This window comes from Drosophila takahashii, chromosome 3R (genome assembly GCF_030179915.1).
Source record: "Drosophila takahashii strain IR98-3 E-12201 chromosome 3R, DtakHiC1v2, whole genome shotgun sequence".
Taxonomy (NCBI): domain Eukaryota; kingdom Metazoa; phylum Arthropoda; class Insecta; order Diptera; family Drosophilidae; genus Drosophila; species Drosophila takahashii.
Window position 1 is genome coordinate 14,679,838 of NC_091681.1, and position 25,767 is coordinate 14,705,604.

General features: G+C 40.7%; 1 protein-coding gene, 1 long non-coding RNA gene and 1 pseudogene across 2 annotated transcripts in view; 1 reads left to right on the plus strand and 2 right to left on the minus strand.

The window, feature by feature from the left end:
- Positions 1-1,347: 1,347 nt before the first annotated feature.
- On the minus strand, positions 1,348-1,928 carry LOC108060200 (uncharacterized; annotated as a pseudogene).
- A 4,863-nt stretch (positions 1,929-6,791) lies between these two features.
- LOC138913485 (uncharacterized) lies at positions 6,792-7,999 on the plus strand. Its single transcript, XR_011419251.1, has 3 exons — positions 6,792-6,953; positions 7,072-7,134; positions 7,406-7,999. It is a non-coding gene; the product is annotated as an uncharacterized lncRNA (long non-coding RNA).
- A 15,770-nt stretch (positions 8,000-23,769) lies between these two features.
- hth (Meis homeobox homothorax) overlaps positions 23,770-25,767 on the minus strand; it is a 106,968-nt gene continuing 104,970 nt past the window's right edge. The window contains exon 14 of the mRNA XM_017145729.3: positions 23,770-25,556. Coding sequence (XP_017001218.1) covers positions 25,396-25,556 — 161 coding nt within the window. The 3' untranslated portion in view covers positions 23,770-25,395. The remainder of the gene's footprint in view (positions 25,557-25,767) is intronic.

The window sequence follows — 25,767 nt, forward strand, 5'->3', positions numbered from 1 at the left end:
TGGTCAGCAGTCCAGGTTTTGCAAAGTCCCAACACAGAAAAAAAATTTTGGGATTAGTAATATATTAAAAAGAATGCGGAACACGCCTACCTTTTGTAGAAAAATTACACTTTAACTTGTTTTAGAATTAGTGAAGAGTTTAAAATTATAAATATCAACTAACAAAACATTTTAAAGTATTTTAATTTGATATTATAACATAAAATATGGTGTTACAGTGATAGTTATTCTATAACTAAACTGATTAAATTTTTTTCCAGTGCTTTCAGCCGTCCGGCAATGAGGTCATCAGCAGCATCATCCCATATATCATCTGCAATAAAGCGATTTCCCCAACTCCCCCACGAAAACCCATAATATCCACTCCAAAACAGAGTGTGAAAAAAAAACGAATGGCTGAAAAAAGGCGACTTTGCCTTGGTGGTTGGCCACCAAATTGGCGACAAAAAATTAACGGATTTTTTGTTCTTTTTTTCGTTTTGGTTTTGGTGCCGTGTGTGCCATTCAATTAATATAACTAATGAAAAAGCTGCTAACTTTGGCCAGGCAACTGGCGACTGCCAGACGAACTGCGTCTCAATTAAGCCGAATCTCTCGGATCTGCCGTGTAATGAAGTTGCTCAACGGCAAACGTGGACTGGACGGTGTTTCTGCTGCTCTTTAAGGATTGCCAATTTATGATGGAGCAGAGCCGTGTGGGGGAAAAAATGTCAATCTTGTAGATGTAGATTAGCCAGCACCAGCTGGGAGCCTTGACCACTTGGCTTGATTGGAACACGCCGCAAATGCCACACGAAAAATAACTAAATGTCAACTTAATTCTGTAGTCTTGCAGATTGCTCATAAAAAAATATGTCGGAAATTTATTTATTGAAGATGTTTTTTGTGACCCAGACCTTAACGTTTAATCTTATAATCTCAGCTACTCAAATTTAATTTCTAATGATGTGAAAATAAATGAAAATAAACCCTTACTAATTTGAAAACTTAATAAACTCTATAGAAAATGGGTTTTTTATTTAATTGTATTTTGTCAATCTAAAAATAGTATACATTCCTTTTTTTAAAACGGATATGAAAAAGATTATTTTTAAATTTACTATTTGTCTGCCCATTTTCCTTATTGAATCCCGCTACTGGGCTCGGGCTTATGTAAATTCCCCAAACCCGGAGTTCACTTTCTTTTCATTAGGATAAAAGCGGAGACCAGGAAATCGATGCATTTCGAATGGACTTGGCGGCGACTTCATTAAGCGGCCGTTCAATTGCAGTTTGCGTGCTGCAAAAGCGAAACTTTTCCTTTCCCGCCTCTCGAGTGGGCGGAATGGTTGGTTCGATTTCATTTGGTCAGGATGTGGTGGCGGGTGGAAGGGGGAAATCGAGAAAAACAAGCGGCGGCGAGTCCCAAAAAAAAGGGTTAAAAAAGCAATAAATAAAACAAGTGGCAGCCACGGCGACAGCAACGATATTTGGTGAGTTAGGAGAGTTTGGCCTTTGGAAGGGGGCTATACTGCGAACCCTGTGACAGGCAAATCGCCAAACGAATACCGTGGGGATGCTGGTTTTTCACCCCCCCTTTCAACCCCCCTCACCCACCCCCCCGCGTGTGTGGCATTTTCATTTTGTAAATTTGTTTTTCTTGTTCCGTTTGGCTTCATTTCCGTTTCCGCCGCCAGTCTTCTCGTTTTCCATTTGCCAGAAAGTGAATGTCCTTCCTCCGAAGGATGCCAAGCTATTCCCCACCCAATCCGCCCCATCACTCGCTGTCGATAAGAAAGTGCGTGTGAAAAGGGTTCCTTCGTGGCTGCATAAATTTGAATTATAATATTGCAATCCTCCGAAGCAGCATCCGGAGTGGTCAGGAATCTGGAGTCAGGAGTCCCGACTCCTTGCTGGTTGCAATTTGTGTGCGGAATATGTTCCGGCATATATTATGGAGATTTCCCCCGATCGCCCGACTTCTGCCGATGCATGATATACTCACATATCCGAGTGGGGATTTGCCTAAATCAAAAGTGCGTGCTCTTGAATTTATCAAAGGTGGACGGGCCAGCCAAGGATTCATCCTGGCTCCTTTTGATTTTTTTGCTTCCTTTTTTTTTTGTTTGTTTGCCCGTCTGCGGTTGCGGGCCTTGTTTGTTTGGCAAGCGCCGTGATTTATGGCTCAAAGTTTTCGCAGCGCGTGCCAAGTCCCCGGATTAGGAAAACTGCCCTGGAAAGCGGCCATTAGAATCCGCACAATTTGCTAGTCCCGTCAAGCCGAAAAAAAACTATGCTTAGAACTTGGAAAAGTGCAAAACATGACACTTGGCGTTTATGTTAATCACCTGCCCGAAAGCGCGAGCAGCTGCAGCCCATCTCCTCCTGCGTTTTCCGATTCCAATGTTCTACAGCCATGTTGACAATGACAAATACGCACACGAGTCCGCAAACCATGTCCACATATAGTACATATACATATTCATACGTATATAGCATCCAGGAGACACATTTGCACTTTTTGGCCAGCAGGAAAAGTGCAGCTAATGAGTTGGATTGAACATCGCTCGGGAACTCATTAAACCAGCCAGTTGCAGCCGAAGAGCTGCTAGCTGCGAGATAATGATGAATTTCCATAAGTCGCCGCAACAGAACGCAACTCGCCCATTAATCTTGGCCAGGGAGACATGGGATGGGATCGGCTGGGTTATGTGGCATAGTGTCTGGGCTGCTTCTCCTTGACTTTACTCTATGTTGTTGTGGCTTCGGAGGATGAGGATGGGATGAGGACGAGGCTGCCCGCTGTTGTGTTGACATGCGTATGCGTTGTTAATTGCGAAAAAAAGGATTACCAGCAGACGGCGACTCCAACTCGGGGGATTACATGTCAGCGTTTAGAAAGTTTAATTTTGCCAATAGCTCTTGAGATTTGCATACGAGATGCGAATGAATGCCGTCTGCGATTGACCAGTGAGAAAATCATTGGAGGAATGGTGAACACTTAGCTATTAACATGCAGAAGAAAACTGGCAAAGACTTAAAAGAAATATTAAATAATAAAGTATAACTTCCCATATCAGAATTTTAGAACTAAGTGTTACAGGTTAAGTAATAAACTAATTCTCATCAAAAATCTTGAATAACATAACAATTGGTTTTTAATACGTTATTTTTGCTATTCTAAACATTTTGGTTATATTTTAAAAATTTTTAGTGGTAATACTTTTTTTTCAAGAATGTTTTCCCTTTCTCAAATCGATTATAATAATGGCAGACTTTTGCCAGATGGAGGAAATGTGACCTTTGGAGAGCCATCACCCTCGCCATGAGTTTGCCTTTAATTAGTACCAATATGAAAGGGATTATCGCCCAGTTCCCAGCGACTTTCACCGATCAACCCCGGACTTACAGAGCAACCCACATAATCCGCTTCATATTGGCCACAACGAATGTAATCAGGTTTCGGGTAACCCCAGCCGATTCCATCGATAACACTCGAATGGACTTCTGTTCTAATCCCCTTGCCCCTTCTAGCTTCTCCTCGGTTTAAATTTCCTCGATTCAGGGGCCCGAAAAACCTTTTTCCAGATAGACAGTCTGACACTCGGGAGCAGAGCACAATACAATGCAGCACGCCTAGCGATAATTAGTAGACATGCCCATTTAGAGGTTGCCCTTTTTGGCAAAGTACTGGAAGGAAAGATGGGTGGAGGGTTCGGGAGGGGAGGGGAAAGTACTCACATACTCGTAGCATAAGGACTACGATGACCATTTCGGTCACGACATAAATCGTGCGTCGGAGCGTCGTTTGCAATTAGCAGCGTTACGTTGTCGAACTCTTAATCAAAAGTATTGAGACCCAAACACTCTGGTTCTTTTATGGCCAAAGCCCACACTTACACACCCACACCAACACACTCACACAATTGCGGAACGGCAACAACAAACATGCGGATGTCCTCTGACACTTCCTGTTTTTCTTATTCACTGATTTTTATTCGCTGTTTGAGGATACGCAAATGACCCATTTGGGGGATGTTATTACAACAGCAACGGCGACGAAGTCGTTGATGTTGCTCCTTACCATCCCCCTCACCTCCCCCCACAGGCTGCCACGCCCACTTTTCCACCACCTCCCCCTTTGGAGGCCATTGAGCTTGAGTTTTGGGCTTGGCATAACGGCACATGCCAAATGGGCACATAAAAAGGATAAAGAAATTATTTTCACATTGAATCCAAGTTCCTTTTGGCATCGGATAAGAAAGAGAAGGGACTAGAGATAATGGAAAGAGAGGGCTATGGAAGAGGGATCTCTGCTAAATCCATTTATGTAATTTTTACAGCAACTTCCCAGCGGTTTTCTGGCGCCTGAAAACATTTTTTTAATACAGTGAAAACAAGTTTAGTTTTTATAAAAATATACTAAAAAACAAAACATATTTTATATAGGTACTTTTAAATAAGATATAAGGTTGGATATCATTTGAAAATTGTATTTATTTTGTTTCGATAATTTTATAAAGTAAATTTTTTTCAAATATTATTATACCAACAAAATCTAAGTGAAAGTTAAAATACTTTAAAACTTAAGACAAAAATATTAATAGCAACATATTTTGTAATTTTTTTTTAACCTCCACAGCTTTCTTTATTTTACGGGCCCTTCATATTCTTTAATAGTTGGTTTGGCGTGGCTGATGCGGCTGTTATAATGGTTATTGTTGTTGTGGCATTGTTGCGGTCGGAGGTTGCGCATACGCCACGTGGCGCCACAGCGAAGTCAATGCGAAAAATTGCAACGCGTGCCAATAATTAAGTCGTCTTCGTCAACAGTCTTCGACTGGGTCTGCGAAATCGGAGGAACCAAGAAGGGATTCAACCCTTTTCTTTAGAGCAGGTCATCAAATTGCAGGCTGGCTGCAGTTGGTGTCCTTTTGTTAGATGACAGCCAACAACAACAACAACAACAAGAGCCAGAACAACGGCAAACGACCAGGTTATTCACAGAGTGTCCTTCTGGCCATTGTGAATTTACTGGCATTGTTGTGGGTGAGGTTGTTTGCGTTAAATTTTTGGATACGCCCTTTGTTGTTGCCTGCGCTTTTGTCTGGGGCATTCTAAAAATTAAATGCACAAAAGGCGGATTTTATTTCATCAACAAAACGGGAAACGGCAGCTTCTGTTGTTTGTTAAAGCATTCGCCCACGCAACAACAACAATGGCAGGGCAACGACAACAACGAGGAGCGGCGGGAGGAGACATTTTTTTATGCTCAGTGCTCAGTGAGCAGAACCCACCTCTACCCCATCCTGCAGTCTTCTACATATCCTTTGCTGCACTGAAAAAATAGTTATACAATTTGTCAGGTTCTGGAAAAAAAGAAACCTAACCGTTTCTTTATAATATTTATTTAAATGAAATAAATATTTAGAATAGCATAACTAAGAAATCCGGTTTCTATTTATTTTTTAAGAACTTCCTGAGATCTTTTGAAATAATTCTTAGAGGAGAGAAAATATTTTGTTTTTACATTTTATTGATAATTTTGTAGCAATTATAATTACAAAATTACAGGTTACAGTTTTAAATTTATTCGGTATACTGGCAGTTATTAGTACAATAATTTTTCTCAGTGCTCTAGTCTTCCTGCCAGCCGCCAGAGGCAGATCCCAGGACCCTGAGCCTCGGCCTCAGCCTCCGCTCGCAACAACAATTCTAGAAACAGACGTTCCACTCAACGCAGCTGAGCCCGCCGCTCACCCCGCCTTTCCCCGCCGACTTTCCATCGACCTTTCACAAAGGTAGAGAGCTGGAAACTGAAAACTGCAAACTGAAAACAGAAAACTGCTGCGCTTTGCATTGTTTTCCTTTCGGACCTCAGTGGCGAGGGGATTTTCCAGTGGGTTTATTTATTTTTCCTGCCCCCCTTTCCCTCCCTCATATCCGCATCTCCAATGAGTGCATTCTCCTTTGTGTCCTGAAGGGGAATTTGAATTCCGTTTGGCTTGGCTTTGGGCAAACATACGCTAAATGTGCCTGGGCCGGTGATAAATCGCTGCTTATGCAATCGAGTGTTGGCAGATTGGCTTGAGTGGCCCAAAGATGCTGCTTGTGGGCCACTTCTTCGAGTATTGAATTTCCGGCACCTGGTACTGCCACTCGATATACTTACAGTCAGGAAAAAGGCCTATAAATACAATTGAATTTTGAAATAAATTGTTACCTATTGTTTAACAAAAAACCATAGGAAATATTAAAATACATTTTTTTTTACTTTTCTAGTTTTGTGTAAAAAATAGGAATATTTCAAATGATTTTCCATATGATTTTTAATTCAATTCGATTCTCTATACTTTTTCCTATTGTATTTCCTATACCGTATCCATGAAAGGACTCGTTTTATAACTGTTTCCCTCGTCGCCATCCGAAACTTTCGGCTGCCGGGAGCACTTAAGTAATTGTAACTACTTGCCCTGACTGATATTGCCTATTTCACAAATTATTATGAGGCCCATTTGGAGGCACATTTCCCCCTGCCCCGCCCTGCCCTCGGCTGCCCACTTTTCCGCCCCTCGGAAAATCCCCAAAGCGTTGCTGATGTTACGCCTGTTGTTTAACGGCTTGATGCCAAAAAACGACGACAACGACGGCTATGAGCCTCATCGCATTCAATTATTTCGGCATTGTGCGGCATCTCGCCGACTTTTTGTCTGTCTGTCTGTTATCCAACTGGCAGGAGTACAAGAAAAAAACATCCAAACCCTCCAGGCTGAGTGGGTGATTCTGGATTGGGTGGAAGTGGAGGAGGAATGGAAGCCAAAGGTTGAATTGGTGTTCGGTGCGTACGCCGGAGTTTAATCTTATCGGCCAGCTAAGATCGCCTGGCATTCGTACCCGGGTCCAGAACTACTTCATTTGACTGTGGAAATCCGCCACTCCCCTTTCCGAATGCCTCCTGCGGATATCTTTGCCCCGTGAGTGCGAGAGCGTATTGCATAATTTCACAATTTTCCATTTGATGCTCGTTTTGCGCCGCCACCGCCGTCGAGATGTTTGTCTAATCAACTGTCATTTGTTTGACGTTTCCCTCAGGGAAGACGACAACGACAACGACTGCTCTGAGGAGAATGGGCCTGGGAATCAGACTGGGAATGGGTAAGAGTACACTGCGCAAAATGGTAGCTAAGCTGCCTAGAAAATTACTTCATAGAGGAGGGGTTTTTGATTACTTTTAAGGATTAATTTCTGATTGCAGAAACACTAAAAATCATAAAACAATTTTGTTTTAAATGGAAAAACTATTATTTTTAAAGATTTTAGTTTCTAAACTGCATTGAAAAAGTTAAAGGAAGAGAAAGTTTGTTTATTTTTTAAATTTCAGAATAAATATTTGAAGATTACTTTAATGTTCCAGCATTTTTTGCAGTGTCTAGCCATGGAACTGAGGATGAGTTTTCCGAGGATGAGTTCTCCGGATGAGTCTGAGACCCAAAACGCACCAGGACGCAATGCACAGGTTCGTGGGCTTGGGCATCGGCATCGGCACTCTTGTTGATTGCTGCGGGGTGAATAAAACCCCGTGCGGCGGCCTGGGGATGTCGAGGGTTAAAGGGGGTGGCCGCACAAAAAAGTTAAAAGCCGAATGTGTGCCTCTGTCCCCGAACATCCAAACATCCGACCATTTCCCCCTGTGACAAGTGCCCTCCGCTCCGCCATCTACAATCCACAATCCCGTGACAATGACGGCAAAACGTAAACGCAAAGCCAAATGTTGTTTTCAGTGAATTTGATGACTTTTATGTGCGCTGAGACAAGAGATCAGGCGTTTAAGATGGCCACGGGGTTGCCTGGCCCATTCAGTTGCTCGGCAGTTTACTGTTTGTGCCGCTTTTACTGTTGTTTGACGACCGTTTAGATGTGTTTTCCATTGTTTGCCTTGTTCGCTGGCCCGGGCAATTGGCTTAAGGCGCTTAAAATGATTTCTAATTAGCCGGAAGTGGACATAAAAAATGGGAGATGTGTTGGAAGTACTTGTACACCTGACGGGGTGACAATTTTCGACTGCTGGAAAAGCTATTGATGATTTGGTACTCACATTTTCGTTAACTTTAACATTGAATTAGAAGATTTAATAATAAATCTATACTTAAATTGAGAGGAAAATATTTGTAAAAATATTTTGTTTTTTATATTCACTTTTAAAGAATTTAAGAGGGAATATAAAGAGGGAATTTAAAGGGAGCGATTTTCAGATCTTTGTAAATAAAAACATATAATTTATTGATCCAAATCAAATATTAAGTGACAATCCCACACTTGGCTTAATAAATAACATTTTTTTTTTGCATTTACATGACTCGCATTTGTCGCTGCTTCTCAGCCCGCTGCTCATTAGTCGGCTGAACGTGATGAGATTTGCGTTTCGGCCCTCGAATCGTGGCACATAAATTCCAATTATGTCAAATGTAATATTTTAATAAACACTTTCGCGAAGGCCGCTACAGAAACGCGGAGCGAGAGAGAGAGCAGGAAAAGTGGTAGAGAACCATAAATCTCGGGCCTCTCGACGACGTCAGAACGGGCAAGCGTCGCAATTAATTAACGCCTCATTAAAACCCAACCGACCCAGACTGGCCAAAAAAAAAGAGATCCAAAGTTTCCCCAACGAATGTGGGAAAATACCCGGCCATGGGCTTTGTTTGCCAGCCCATTCCGGGCGAATCTCTATCTCTGCTCACCTGCCAGGTGACTCTGCTAACTGGGCAACTGGCATTTGGCAACTGGAAACTGAAAACCGGCAGATCACTCCATTTCGCCTGGCCAAAACTCTGGACTTATCGATGGCTCAATCAGTCCGGCTGACTGGCTCACATAATGGCTTGATAAAGAGTTGGCAGGGGGTTAACTCCCAGTTGTAACATTGAAAATCAGCTCAAATTGCCATTAAGATTTTTCGGCCCGGCAAAGGTAGATAGCGCCGAGCGGCAGGCAGGATAATGCAAAATGAAGTTGTTTTGTTGGCCAGGAACCAGGACAGGATTGGTTCCCGGTGGTTTTCGTTTTCGCTTTGGTTGTGGTGCCTTCAAAGGGTTGCTATCCCCATTCCCATCTCACAGGGAAATTCTGGATTCCCAGGGGCGACATTTTGCGTTTTGGTTTATGCGTCAAAGCCAAAGCAAAAGAAGCCGTCATTGTCTTGGGTTTCTTTTCCCATTTCCCTTAGCCTTTTTCGCTCCTTGAAGGGTTCGTTTCCCTTTCAGTTTTTTTTTATATATTTTTCATGATATATATATAAAAAATTGCATTTTTAATTATCAGCTACGCGCCCGCAGGTTAGAAAACTAATTCCAAAGCAACCCCGAGATGCGAAGAGCTGTCCTTCGGTTCGCATTATGCCAGAGATCTTGGAGGAAAAGCGGGGGTATATCGTCTAGGCTTTGGGGTCGTCTGAAAGGGCGGTCCTTAATGGCGGGTTGCCTTACCTGCCTGCATTGATTTGGCTTGTAGAACATCGGCAATTATTGAACTTTCAACGGGAAAATTTGCATAAAAAGGTGCTCTAATTGAATCCGCCCAGCAAAAGGCTTTCCCTCTCCGCCTGCCGTTTAAAAGGAAAAGCTGGAAAATTACAAAAAAAGAAACGGGAAAATAGAAAAGCTGCTTTCCCCGCCTTCTCGAGGATTCTTGGCTTTGGGTCTGGGCTGCTCCACCATAATAAGAAATTCAAATAAACCGCGCGCGCTGTCATCTTAAGCTATGCCACGCCTCCGACTGAAGCACGCCCCAAAGTGCCAGCCCCTGCCCAAAACCCCCTTGCCCTCCCCTCCTCGCATCGCCAGCATAGTTGGGTTGGCTAAACTCGAGCTTAGCTGCTTCGGCATGGCCACACTGAACGAAAAAGTTCATAGGTAAAGAGGGAGCTTCATTGCAAAACAATATACAGGATTCCGTGCTCAAAATATATTGCAATAAAATATATCTATAAATAACATGGTAACACAAATGTTTAACTAAGTTACATTTTTTATTAAAATAAACTGGAGATATCTATATAACTATCTATGTTATTGGTGTTTAAGATTATTTTAAATATTTGTTTTGTTTAAACTTTTGATCTTTTGACACTTTTAAAATATTATATTTATATTTAATCAATTTGCTTATTAAAGAAACTAGTATTTTTATTTGCTTTTTGTGCTATTTTTTCTAAGTGCAGCCCGCATTGGTCCTGTCTCCTGGCTCCGTTCTCGTTTTCGTCCTGGTTCTGCTACAGCTTCAGCTTTGGCTTCAGCTTCTGGTCCTGCTCTCGTCGTCCTTGCGCACTTTCCAGTCGACAGGATTTCTCAAAGATAAGGGAATTGCTCTGTCAAGTAAAGTGATATATGGTCCGAAAGGACTTCAATTTATACAATTTCTCTTATTTTTTCGCTACTTTTTGCGTTTGCTTTTTTCCCAGACCCCCTTTTCGACCCCCCCGCCACCCCCCACGTTTACCCATGTTTGTTGCCCTTTTCCCGCAGTGTTGATATTGGGTTCAGCTCGAGGATGGAACGGAATTGGTAAGCTGAATGCTGGATTCTGGAGCCGGAGCTAAACTTCCCCCGAGTTCCCGGCTTTTCGGGGTCTGCTGCGTGCTCGACAAAAATGCGAATTTGCGAGTTTAGTTTATTTTTCTGCTTTTAGACAATTTTCATTTATTTGTTGTTGGTATCCGGGGCAGAGAAGGGGCCAAGGAAAAGCAATACGTAAAATGGGAAAATAGGAATTCATGACCTTCGGTGTGTGCTATAATTTAATACACTACGTCCAGCCCGGCCAAAGGATATTTTTTGCTAACCATTTTCAGCCTCGTAGGAAAATGGAAGTGGATAACGTCTCGATCTTGTAGATTAACTGTGGAAGTGCAGCGATAAAGCAAAGCCGAAAAAGTCATTAGCCAAAAAGAGTTATTAGACGGGAAAACTGGTAATTGCTCCCTATAAGAAAAATGGAAATCGTATGGCACTTATAAATAAATATTTAAAACTTAAAAAAAATTCTCTTATTCTTATTTAATCTTTGGTTGAATTTTTTATTTGTGAGTACATTTTCAGATAGGTTTTTTTCTGCACCAAGTACCCTTGTACCTTTTAGCCTCCTAATGGATGTTTATAGAAATCCTCAAAATGACAAACAAATAAAGGCAAGCCGGCAGAAGAAACCGCTGTCACTGAGGCCAATATAACATAAACGGCCCGAATACGTATTTTAATTTTAATAAATAAGCAAAATGGCGACTCGCAGATTTATGCGGCTCAGCCGCCGACGCCAATAAATGGAGTAGACGACCATAAAGACTTTTTTCCGCTGGAGGGTTTGGGATATGGAACCAATTTACGAAACGGAGCGTTCTGAACAAATGGACGGGGCGAAAAAAGCGGAAAAAGTCGCGACTCGTCTGCAAATATGAACTTCAAATCGGGCGCAAAAATGAATAGCTGGCTGAGTGAATGGAACTGAATCCAGGGATCTGAGTCTGAGGCACCCTGGACTTTCGGCACATCCTCGCCGGTTTTGGAGGAAAGGAAAGGATCTGTCAGCTGCAGGCCAACGGGATGCGAGCCTGCAATTGACGGACGCATTGTGCGGCGGACTGTTTTAGGACTCAGCCGACAAAGGCGCCACTGCTTGCGCAACAGGGGACGCTCTGGCATCCCTTACCACCCACACACCATCCACATCCACCCACCACCCACCGAACTCACTCCAAAAAAAAAACTCAGCTCGCATTCTGGGGTGGCTCATGCAGAATTTCGGCCAAACCTCAAAAGCATTCGATTGCCTTAAACGCAAAAATAAACCAGTCAGCCAGTAAGGATATGCACTCTCAGAAAAATATGGCTAATATGTTGTAAATAATAAAAATAGGATACAATGTCCCAGAGCCAATGGGTAACCATTTGAAATATAAAATTAAATGAAAGAAAAAGTTATAATATTTAAAAAAGGCAAAGACAGTTAACAAACCTTCCAACAAGTTTATATTACAAATTAAAAAAACCATCTTTGATTTACTAGACCTATTTTAGAAACAATTTAATTAAAAATGATAATGTTATATAAATAGATTTTCAATATTTCTCAAAAATAAATATAAAATATGATAAATAATTTTTCTTGAATCTAAGATTACACCTTTTTTCGCAGTGCATAAGTATTCCTGAACCTATATATATGATGCAAAGGATATTGTCGATGGCGCAGACAACGAATTTGCGTTAAATTATAATTAGAATTTCTTTTTTATAGGCAATCATCTCCTGGTTGTGCGAGTGTGCGGGTGTGTGTGTTTTTGCCTGTTGTGTGGGTGTTGTTTGTCTGCCTGCCTTTGTTGTTGCTGCTGCTGTAATGTGTCCTTGGGGCGTCGTTTAATTGCTTTTACCAATTTGATTTTCAAGTGCCATTAAGCCGGGCACGCCCCACATGCCACGCCCCCGCCCGCATTTCAACCGCCTCCGCATGTGGCAGGAAAATGAAAGCGAATCCAACGAGCGAAGTAAGTATGTATGAGAAGTGAAAGTATCGCGCGTGCCTCAATTAATTGGAAAATGAATGAAGCTCGCCACTGCCACACTCATTGTCTATTTTCGGGGAATTCTCGAAAAACGAAATACCGAAATCGGAAAACCGAAAACCGAACAGAATGACAGTTGCACTACAGCAGCCGTGGAACTCGAATTCCTCTAGCCGGCATAATTAATGGCGTATGCTGAGGGCCCAGGGCGGGAAAAATTATTAATTGCCACAACTGGCAACTGTCGCCATGTTTGCCGAACAGCGAACTTTGGCAACCTGACGCTGTCGTCGCGTTGTATTTTCAACTGAAATCCGACAGCCGTCTGGTCTCTGTATTCCGATTTTGAGATTCCCCAATCCTCGAACCCCCAATCTACAGTCCCCAATCCCCATGCCATGTCATAAGTCGTATGCAACACAGCGGCTAATTGTTAGCAGCTTCCTTTTGCCGCTTATTAATAGAAAATTAAAGCAATTATCAGCGCAGGGAAATATGGCAAAGAGATCGACTGGCATGAGTAATTCCACAGCCACATGGGCAACACGCAACATTCGGAATACGAAATACGAAACACAAATGACAAAAACACTGGGCTACAACAGCAGAAACAGCAACATCGAGGGGCTGGCATCGCTCCGTTGCATTTCGCATGAAATTAATTACTTTTGGCACTTTTCATTGAGCAAACACATTCTTTTTTCGCTGCTCCTTCGAAGGCCCCTCTGCCGCTGCTCTGCTGTTGTTTCATTCAGCGTCCCGAAATGAAAAATTGTTGTAAGAATTAATTACGCGCCAAACGCAGCAGCAACACCAAAAAAACACAAAACAAAATAAAATAAAAGAAATGAAACTACAAGGAGCAGACCAACTGCAATCAGAAGTCGGGGAGCAAATCATCATTGGTCCGCTTCAAATGCTCGCCGAGCACTCAGGAATTCATTCATTTATCCAGTGGCACATCCATCGATATCCACATCCACCCAGCTCCTTTTCTGCACAGAGAAAAAAATGTATGAGCTATTTGGAATTGAATAGATCAAAATACTTAATAATACCACTATTGCTTGAAGATATGATAGTTTTTTAGTCTTTAAGAAGTGAACAAAATTGCACACAAATATTTCATAATATTTTTAATCGGTAAATATTGTATGAATTTTTTTTAAGCTTATTCGTTTGAACTAGTTATTTATAATTTGTATCTTATATTATTATTTAATTTATTTAAAAACAATAAAGTAAAAAAATTACCAACCAAAAAGATCCCAGCTGTTATTTAAAAACTCTCTGCTTACCTAGTGATTAATATACAAAAAACCAAGGTTTAAGATTATTAACTTGACTCTTTGATTTAAGATCCAGTTTGTAGGTAAGGCCTTTTTTTGCTGTGCATTTTTCCTCCGATTCTGACCATCTATCCTATCCATCTCAGTGCTTTGGTCGGCATTTTCAATGCCATCTCGAACGCAGGCTAATTAAAGTGGTGTCCACCCACCGAAAGCTCCAGCTCCAACAACTTGGTCAAGAGTCCAGCTCGGCGAAGGTCTGTCCATCTGTCTGTCAGCGCCTGACACTAACCCTGGCCATCGGACATCGACCATCGCACATTGGCAACGGATCTGCCGGATCTGCCTGGATGGAACTGCTGATGGAAGCGGAGATGCAGATGGATGTGCCTGTGGATGAGGATGAGGACTGGGAGTTGGCGAGTGAAGCCTTTCAAGGCGGCACTTTTGTTGCAACTGCTTTCAATTTGCGATTTTTATGCGATTTTTGTTGCTCCTTCGGACATAACAATGCCGATAGGTTGCGAGGTGCGCTACACTTCCTGACCCTCAAAAAAAAGTGCAATAATATTTAGGATTTTACTGATTTTTAAGAATATTTTGTATGCCACCAGGAATATATTTTTGTTTAGATTAATATGGGGATATATTGGTGAATACAAAATATTTAAAAACAATATTTCTTGCTTCTTATTCTAAGCAATAACATATATTTCATTTCTTTAAACTAAAACAATTTCCACAACTAGACATTAATAAAAGTCGGTACTACTTTAACTTATACCTTGGGACACATTTATATAAGCAAATAATTCCATTATAATAAAAAACAAATTATAAAAATTGTAATAATTTATTAGAAATATATTTGAAATTATGTTTTAGGTTTCTAAAATTATGTAGCGTATCTACAGCCTCTCAACAACCCGATAGTATCATGCCAGTACAGGATAGTACTATCCCTCATATAGCAATCCCAGTTTACGACTCGGCGGCTGACGCTTCACATATATTTATTAAGACTTAAGGCCGCACTTGAAGACTTTCTTCCCCTGCTCGGCAGTGCGAAACTGGGAGAGTGCAAACCCTCGTCATAATTATATTTTTGTTTTACGGCCTGCAAAAGTGACCAGCCCACCGAAAACGTCTTGAGCCGAGAGCCATAAAGCAGAAACTGTTGCATAAATGACACCTAGGAAGGATGATGGTCTGGGGTCGGGGTCGGGGTGATATAGGTATTTGGGTATTAAAAGCGTTTTCCGTTTTGCCGACTCTCTGGGCTGGGAGGTGTGGCCACAGAAAAGGGTGGCATATTGGGGGCTCGGGTTCGGAAATAATTCAAATAAATTGACAGCCGCACATTACGCAATGGCCACGTTGCAGCAACCGAAATGCAACGTTGCACTTTTCGAATGACCACAAAAACACGAAAAGCCAACAGCAACAGCAAAAGCAGGGTTAAAAACATTTTTGGGGGAACGAGAGCAACATGCACTGAGAATGCAGAGACAAATCTAATTGCCGAATGCAGTCGATGCGAAAGTGCAAAATCATGTCAACAGCAATTTTCCATTGTTAACTGTGTTGGCGACACCGAGAAGCGAGATGGCCAAGAGAAAGGGAGAAGGAGAGATGGGCTACGGGATATTGGATTGGGAGAAAGAGAACTGAGAACTGAGAACGGAGAACAGAGAACTCGGCTAAGTGCAATGTACGCATACTTGATTATGGTTTTATTATCATCATCAGGCGGCGAGGGCTGCCAGCTCCTCTTAGCCATTTCTTTGGCTAATTTCGTGGCGAATCCCTGGCACTTAAATTTGAAAACTAAACCCAATCCCCCAGGCGCCCATCCTTGGCATCCTTGGCATCCTTGGCATCGTTCGTACGATCCTTAGCAGCCAGAATGGAGCACAGATTGCCACGTACAACTTAATGCGGTCTAAGTGCAATAATATTACTTTACTTCATTTATTTTGCGCAAAAATATAACAAAGATGTGACAGCGCCGAAGAGGAAGAATGGGTTTTATACCAGGGCAAGTGGGATATTCACTAAGGAGGACGAGATGGGGACCCAGAAAATAAGAAGACGTTGGCAAACAAGGAAGTTGCTGATGTCGATGTTGTTGCTGCTGCTGTAGTTGCTGCTGCTGCTGTTGAAACTGGAAGCTGAGTACGCCATAATGATGATGTCATTGTCAATGGTATAGCAACAACAAGCCAACTATAACAACAAGAACAATGTCACTCTGCCAAGCATAACAACAACAATGTCAAAGCAGAGCAGCTGTAACTGAATTAAGCATTAAGTGCGGATATATAAACAACCCCACCGAAAAATCCATCCATGTGTGTCTCTCTCAACTCATTGTGTGGGTTGTTGGATCTTGAGAATACAGCCAAGTACATAAGCAGATATAATCGGTGGAAAGGGGTTCTTCAACGGAAGGAAGCATAAAATAAAATGCATGCCACAACAGCAACAGCATCATCATCATCATCGTCTTCGGTTGCAGCCAAAAATATGCAAAGATTTTAAGAAATTATTATTGTGACTTTTATAATATGGCACACCACCACACACACATTACAACATTTTTGGTAAATTTGTTGACATGCGCACACTTTTGGCCACAGACATTTGCAATTGTTGTAAAATGTCTTGTTCTTTCCCCGTTCAGACTGCAACATTTTCCTTAGTTTTCAATATAAATTCTATTGTAGCTACATCTGCAGTACGAAACTTTCCCAATGCCGTCCCATCTTTTACTTTTCATTGCTGAAAAAGCGTAAACTCCCCCAAAGGCACACTGGGGGAAAATTAGATTTAAATATAGAAAATTAAATATGAAATAACTATTTTATCTCAAATATTTTTTAGACCTTACAAGACGCTTAATAGTTCTTAAAAATGCCCGTTTGATTTTAAGACACCTTTAAGAATATTTAAAAAAAGAATAATAATTATTTAATATTTAAACTGACTAAAACAATTCAAACTACTTAATTTTAATTTTCCCCTGTGCACTTTCATTCAAATGTATTTTTCGCTTTGGCATGGCAAACCGACAGTGGGCGTGGGAGTGGGCGTGGCGGGCCGGCCTGCATTGACAGCATTTATATAAATTCTGTTGAAAGATTTTTGCCAGAGAGATGGTGAATGTGGGTATGTGAGTTCGAAATGCAAAGAACAGCCATTTTTGATTGCAGTTAAATGCATTAAATTTGATTGGTTGTACATATGTGTTTATGTAACGTTATATATCGGCACATAAGTAGACTGTCTTAGCGACTAATTCAAAATTAAATTGCTTTTTGTTTGCGACATTTTATCGAAGAGAGGAAGAGGTAGTTTTAAATAATTGAATTGCCCGAGCCAAGTGAAATGTGACTAAATTAATAATGGCAAATAATTGGCAAACGCATTTGGACACATTCCCCAAAGTCCGCACTTAAAGTCACCCAATCAACTCGATCGGGGTGGACCAAAATCGAAAAAATCCCAGAAGCCTTGCCCGCAGGCACACTCCACTCCAGAGATCTCGAGTGCCCCATAATCTGATCATTTAATCTGCATTGGAAATCATTATACGTATTAAAGTCAAGCATCCCGAAATCGGAATCGCAGACAAGCCCGCAGATGGAGGCCGCCACCGCATAACAGAAACCAGAGGCAACCACCGCAGAAGCCACCACATCAATATCACCAGCAGCACCACCGAGTTGAGCACCAGATACAGCACCACATCCATATAGCGCATATATGGACCATAATTTATGCCCGCCGATTGTTTCGAGCACATTCGCACACTTCACAATCTGTTCGAGTTACATTTTTATTGACAAATTGCGTTGATTTTTGCGCCGGCGGATGAGGGCCCTTTTCCAGATTTTGTATCTCTCCGTAGTCGTAGTCCGTATATATGTTGCTGTATCTGCAGGCCGGCATCGATGGCACTTCAAACTGCAAACGACCGGAACTAGCAATTGTCAATTTGATAATGCCTCCCGCACCGCGGAAAACATCCAAACGAACGAGCGAACCATCGACAGCTCGACAATCAAGCAAACAAATTCAATTATGTAAATGCAGACATCAGCACGGTTACCGAGAGATACAGATACAGCTACAGATAGAGATACTACTGCCGCGAGATACAGATATACAGATATAGAGATACAGGGAAATTATGCCATAGTAAGTGGGACAAGTACACGCGACATGCCGCGATGAAAGTGCAAAGGCAATCGAGACAAAAGTCAGCCCCATGACATATTGAAGCTGTCCAGTTTTCCAGTTGTCCATGGTTCGCGTGGGCGGACAACGGACAAACGGACAACGGACATACAGCATCATACAGCCAACATTCAACGGAGAATATATCCAACTGGCAGTGCACTAAATTTTTCATTGAATCAATTGTCAAAACAAAGTTTTGGGATTGTCGCCACACGGATCTCGGATCTCAGAATGCCAGCCGCCGTTCGTGGTGTTACTTTCAATTGAGCTTAATTAAATTTGTAAGTGAATCTAGTGCGGGCCGCACGGCATCGTCTGTCTGGTCTGGCCCGGCTTCTCCACAGACAGCCCCGCATTCCCCATAAGGAAAGACCAGACCCCCGACCAAGTGCATTGTCTGGGGCGACAATTTACATAATTCAAGTCATTTAAATTATCCGAAAACATTTCAATTCCAGCTCTTCGTACGCCACTTGACACCAACGCCCCCGCAAAAACACATCGCATCGCCCATTGTCTGTCCTCTGAATGATTTTGCGATTATGCAAAGTGCATTAATGAGCCTCGGACTTTGTATTCGAGTTTCCCTCTAGATCCTAGCTCCAGGCTATAAAATGCCATCGAATGAATGGCAATGGAGCCATGAATGAATGAATGAAAGAGTGAGTGAGTCAATGGAATGAATGGTTTGACAAACGCGTGTCTTGAATGGATGGCTCTCGCTGCGATATCACATTACAGGCCAAAGACAATGGCTAATGCTGCTAAATAGATTTGGCTAAGGCAGCGAGAGAAAGAGAACGGAGGCCAATGAATGCCAAATTAGTGGAGCTGGGCAGGCACAAAGGAAATCCATACCCATTGTGTGCCGATGGTCTGGGCTAACCATCTGTAATAGAACAAGACGAAAATAGCTTACAATAAGCTGATTTCGAAAGAAAGCTCTGTTAAATTATCGAGAATCGTTTAATAACAGTGATTTAATGATAGGCGAATTTTAAGATTTATTTTTAAATGAATAAGATGCTTTGAATGAAACCAAAAATGTTCCGATTTTCAAAAACCTTTTAAATAATAAAAAAAATAATAGAAATGATAAATGTAAGAAGTTTTAAAAATGCTTTAGTTTAGTTATAGTTCAAAATGAAATTCTTTATATCTGAGTTTAAAGCTACAAATCAAGTACTTCTTCAAGCCGCACTTCCTACCAACCCCTTTGTGGAACTTTCCCTAACAAAAATCGAAGTCGAAACGCACTCCCCCTGCAGACGGAAATTGCTCATAATACGCTCGCACCTGCTTTGATCTGGCCGGGCGTTTAACCCAATGCCGATGCTGATCCCACTTAAGACCCCGGCTGAACCTGAACCCGAACTGAACCCGCCGAACCCCTGGGCTCAGGACGGGTCGCACTTTCCTAGAGCGGAGATGCGACGATGATGCCATAAAGGAGATAAACCCGTCGCATAAAATGGTGTCACATATGCGCAACATTAATCTGTTTTGAAATTATAAAAGTGGCGAGAGAACGCAACAAAGTCGGGCGGCTGGGTGAAAAAAACGAAATTAAAATAGCAACCACTGGGGGATGAGAAGAGGTCTACGGGCTGTATGTGTGTGTGGTTGTGTAAGCGCAGTTTACAATGTTTTCGCTCCCAAATCATATTCATATGCAAAGCGAGGGCCAACACAATGGCAGAAGTAATGATGCCAACACCGAGCGTGACATTATAACACTCGTAGTGGAATGGGAGTGGAACCAAAAAAAAAAGGGGAGGATGGGAACAGTAACAGTAACAGGAGGCAACAATAACGAGGGAATTACGAGCATAAAAATGCGCAATGAAAATAAATTAAAGTTTCAAAAACAACAGCCGCAGGGCGGGAATCCCGAATCCCGGGATGTCGTCCTCTGCAATTGTGCAGACAATTTAAAGAACTTTCCGTGTAGGTAGACAGAACGGTATGGAAACTTTGTGTTTTCGGGGGGGAAATAAGAAATTTGCATAAATTGACAGCAGAAAAATTTTATACGCCACCGCATAATGACCACTCGGAGCAGCTGTAAACAGCTCGTAAAAGTAATTACAGCCGCCGACGGACAAGGCAGGGGGGTCGGACCTATGAGGTCGGGGGTTCCCATTTACCATTTAGCCGACGACTGCCCACTAATTATAGGCAACTTAAACGCAACTAATTTTCACACTTGGAAAATGATTAAAACTCCATTTATCTATGTGGCGTGCGAGTGTCCGTTGCGTCCGTTTGTCTGTCAGTTTGTCCGTTTGTGGCCGAAATAATGCGTGTGTGTTGTTTTGGCCAAGGAGCAACAGCGTGAGATCCGGAGATCCAGCGGGAGAGCCACCAGCTCGACACCTTGGCTAATTAATATTAATTGAATTTCTTTGGCCAGCCACTCGGGGCGAGTGCTTGGAAATCCACGCAGCTGTTGTCGGGTGCCACTCGATTGGCATTAGCAGCGCCTGCCAAAAAATAACAACCCAATGAAGAGGAGAATACCGTGGTATTTGGAGCAGCACTGCCCGAAAAAAAAGTTGTGTTCTAAAATAGGTTCAATATCCTTAATTAATTTGGTTTGAAAGGAATAAAATTAGCTTGAATTTTCATCACCATAACTATTATTATAAAAATCTTATAACCTAACAACGATTTTAACAAAAGTTAAATAAATTGTTTTAAATTTAGATGTATTGCCGTTTACCATTTTGTTTTCTATATTTTAAAATAAATATGATGAGGAAACACGAATGTCTTTAAAAGGTCTATTTGCTGTTATTTCTAAGTAGAAATTTGTAATAATCCTACAAACCTTTACAATTAACATCTAATAAAATGTTCAACATCCAGTTATATATTTATTTAACATTTTTGAAATATTTTTGGCAGTGTTCAGACCAGTAGAAGTGCATTCAGTTCACACCAACTCGGAACGCAGCTAATGCCGGGTCTAAACGATCACGAAACCCAGGCGGAAGTCGAGCAGATGAAGCGTGCTCCGCACGAACATTTCGGGGCAATTATAGTTCAATTATATTGGTCGAGAGAGCGCCGCATATAGCATATAGCACATATTGGCTATACAAAATGACCGGGGCACGCAATGGTCAAGAGCGGGTCGAAAGCAGGGTCAGTTGGCGCTGGACTCAGGGTTTGGTTTTGCGTTTGGGTTTGAGTTTGAGTTCGAGGGCCAGCTAACTGACAGCTGGCAAATTGCGAGCGGACCCACGTCAGTTGTCAGGACGCAGGACAGCCAGGATTTCACATTCCCAGGACTTTGGACTCTGGTCAGAGGTCATGCCCCGAACCCGTTAACATACCTTACGTACACACACAAACCGCATGCCAATTTAAAAAGACTTTCTCGATTGGTTTTCATAATCTTTTATTTCATAATTTATTACAATTGAAAATTATGTTCAATATTTCCTCATATTCTGTTTCGCCCTTGCTGGTCCTTGGCCATTTATCTTGCGATTTGTGGCTGCAACAAGTTCAGGAATTCGTTAATTGGTTTTTAGTTCTTTACATAGAAGCTTCAATTAGTTAATTAATTTAATGATACTGTTTCCTTTCAATATATTTATATTTAATTCATTCTGGCCTTTAAGTCTAGCAATTTAGTTAAAGATAATTTTTACACGCACAAACATTTATTTAATTCAATTCTCCATATAAATATATTTATAGTTTTTACTTCTTAGAGTTTTCTGTTCTTTTCTTTTGTTTTATTGATTTAATTTCTGGATTTCGCAACTACTGAGTTAGCTCTCCCTTTCTAACTCTTGTGCTCTCTCTTTCGCTCGCTCGCTCGCTCTCTCTTTCTCGCGTGTGTGTGTCTTTGTCTATTTCTACCTCTTTCATTCTTTTGGATTTACTTGATGCTGTCGCGTGGGTAAGTTGTATAAATTGTTCTTCTGTCTTTTATCTTTTTATTTTCTTTCTGGTGCACTTTAGTCTATGCTCAGGGTTGCTTTTCTCCTCATCGGCCTTATCGTCCCTTATTATTTATCGCTAGGACCTAGCTTTAGATTAGGTTTAGACTTAGCTCTATAATTAGTATAATGTTTTTAAGTGTGGATGATCTATGCAAATGTTGCAATATATTTACAGTGTACTCTCTAGGGGAAGTTATCAAAAATGTACAATATTTATTACATACATTACACTCGAATATGTAAATTTATAATCGTATTTATCAATCGTAATAATAATAATGGTAATAATAATGTTGCTGCAGCACTTAATAATCATATTCATAATATTTACGGCGTATACATTAAAGTTTCGAGAAAAATCACATTTTAATTTAAATTCTGACACGAAAATGATTTCAAACGTAAAAAGCCATCGAGCTCGCCACTTTCATATACAAAGCGTATTACAAATCGTATAGCTCGTTATCTGGATTACTGTCGGTATTCATCCATACCGGTCCGATAAGCACACATATTGCCATATTCCCTCAAATCAATCTTAATGATTTAATTTACAAGCTTTCGTCGGTCCGGCGCAGCGAGCATATCCCTCAGATACGATACTCTATGGGGAAGATATTGGATATCCCGACGATCGAATGTAGAAGGGGCATATAAAAGAAGCTCGTACAAAATACTTGGAAACTCTCGGGAATTCTCAGACCCACCAACTGTGGGATATCACTCGCCGCTATCCGCATCGACTGCATTTGGTTCCCTTTTCTTAAGCCATAATGTATATGATATATAGATATATATACTATTCAAGATTTATTAAAATTTAGTTTAGGTATAACTAGGTATAGTTTATGTTCTGTATATAGACTCGTATACATCATTCGTATTCATTCATTCAATGCTTCCACTTTGGTTTCTCATTTAAGGCGTTCTGTACAATTTGCGTTTAAACGTTTCTCAAGTCAATTGTTGTGTCGATTATTTAACTACTTTATATATAGTCTAATAAATTACTAGCGATGCGTACTCGTACTCGTATATCGTATAGTTCTGTTGTATAATTGTGAAAATGTTCAATTTGCCTTCGAATTCAAATTCAATTTCAATTACAATTTCTATTCGCAATTACAGCTTTTGCAATTTAGCAAACTTTGTAAATAAATTTATCGCTTCGCTTGTTAGGTGCAAAAAATTCGCATAAGGTTTTCATTCTTGGGGGATTCTTAGAGAAGTTCGTATACATTTGAGTGATTGTTTCGAGTGTAGTCGGTAAGTAGTAAGATGAGTTTGCCTAAGTGTGTCTGCCAATGAAGTGTTGGTTTCCCATGCAAAAGAAGCTCAAGTTTTCATTTTTCGTTCAAAGAGCAGGCTAAGTAATCCATCTTATTTCGCGTTTGTATTTTCAAAATAGGTACTCGCTTTCCACACCTTCGATCTATTTATAGTTAATAAATTCCAAACTAAATACTTAAATTTCGATTTGTTGCCCTCTGCATTTACGTATATTCGTTACCATTTAAGATTAATCAGATCCACAAGCAATGTAAATTCAATTCAGTTCCTTAGCATGTGACGCGCGTCTGCCAAAAGATCCAACAGGAGTACAAAATAAAGATATCGAGGGAGAGGAGGATAGGGCTCTTGGAGCACGTGTATATCCCCTCAAAAGTATCAAAACATAAGTCCTTGCCCCGCTGTAAGATCAGAAATAATAAGAAGCCGAACCAAAATCAAATGAAAACACAAACAAAGGTTATTTTTTCAAATATTTTCTCATATATGCATTTTTGTTTTCATCAATAAATCATCTCTCGTACAATCTATCCTCTTGCTCAGTGTTTTGAATTAGTTAAATTTAAATCATTAATTAAGTAAATGTAATAATAATAATAATAGTTAACTAAGGATTAACGCATACAAATTAGAATACATAAATAAAAGTACAGTTTAAACGTAAGCATAATTTATTATTTATATTACGTATACATATTCAGAGTTATGTATATGCCTATGCCATTATTTGTATCGTATTGTTTGTATCTCGCATAAAATCCATACATATACATATATATTCAAATCGGTCCGTGTGCTTCAGTTGGAAAATAATACTACAAGATCCGCACACAGTAAAAACTCTAAAACAAATTCCATTCAAATCATAATGTTCCCTCCTCACTTCTACATCTCCATTTTGTTTGTTTCTTTTTTGTAAAAATTAAATTCCATTTCGTTTTTACTTAAGTGTTGCAAGGCGTAAAATTAGAAAACAATTCAATTTATTTAAATTAATCGTCTAAACGTAGGATAATATATAGTAGGGTTCTATCGCCTAAACATAGATGTACGTATGTATCTATAGTTTGTTATCGATTTGTTTTGTATGTACATATACATGTATGCGTAAGGGTATAGAAAACAAAGCGTTACTACAGCTGACTTGTTACATAACTAAAGTGAAACTAAGAACTAGCAAAGAATTTTCCTTTCATCCTCAAAATTATATTCAAACTTTATAGAATTTCGTGCTGCTATTTGTTTTTCCTCTTTCTTTCTTGATTTGCTGGGTTTTCTGGTGGGGCGGGGCATTTTCTAAATTCAAACTAAAATCTATAACAATTCCGAACGAAAATGTCGCTTGAATTTTCTGTTTTCTGTGTGTGTTTTAGTTTTAGTTTCCTTTCGGGACTGCGCCTAAATTCATGCTTTAAAAATGTTTCATGTGTTTTGCATTCTGCAGCTTTGAACATAAAAATTTGCATTTCAAATTGTTGCTGTTGCTGTTGTGTGTGTGTCTGTCTGCGTGTGTGTGTCTGTGTGTAGGTGTGAGTTCTGGTTTTATTTTGTTTATTTAACTTATAGCTAAGCGTTTCATTTTTGTTTATGCATAAATATCTTTTTTCTTGTTTTTATTTTTTCCCTTTTTTCTGCTTTTGTTATTTATGTTTAAGGTATACACAAATAGTTTCTTTAAAATTTCTGGATTTCTTTTTGATGTGATTTGTTTTTGCTGGTTTGTAGTTGCTGTTGTTGTTGTTCTGGATTCTGCAGTTGTTGTTGTTGCTTAGCTAATATCATTTGATAGGTTTTTTTACTACGTTTGCTGTTGTTGTTGTTCTTTGCTTGTTGTTTTTTGTTTGCTATTTACTTGACTGATATTGCCACGCGGTATGCTAGTTTTGGGATTGGATTGGATCGGACTGCTCCTCCTTTTCCGGTTCCTCCTCCTGCTGCTGCTCCATCCTCCTCATCCTTCCCCAGTTGTTTTCTTCTCGTGGTGGTGGTAAAATTTAAGCTATGATTTTGGCTTGATCGCTTCCGGAGAGCTCTCTGGTTGCAGTTCCGCTTCCGCCGCTTCCGGTTCCGAGCCGGATTACGAGGATTACAAGTGCTGGCCGTAGTACTCGGCCGGCGGGTAGTGCGGATAGCCCTGGTGGAAGCCGGGATCTCCGGGCGGACGGTGCATCATATGCGCCTGGCTGTCCATCATGTAGCCCATGGCGTCGTGGCCATAACCGGAGGGACCTGGATGCGGTGTATAGACTGTTGGTGAGTCGCCCAAATGGAAAGGAAGCGCGGGGAAAAAGAGAAAAAATGCACATAATTAGAAATTGCGTTCGAGTGGACTTTCGAAAAATTAAGCCAGGCCAACCTCGCGGTTCGCCGCACTTAGTTCTTAACTAGATCATCGCCATTTCATAGTTATGGATATTTTTTTTGTTTTCTTTTCTGTTTTGTATTTTCTTATAGCTAA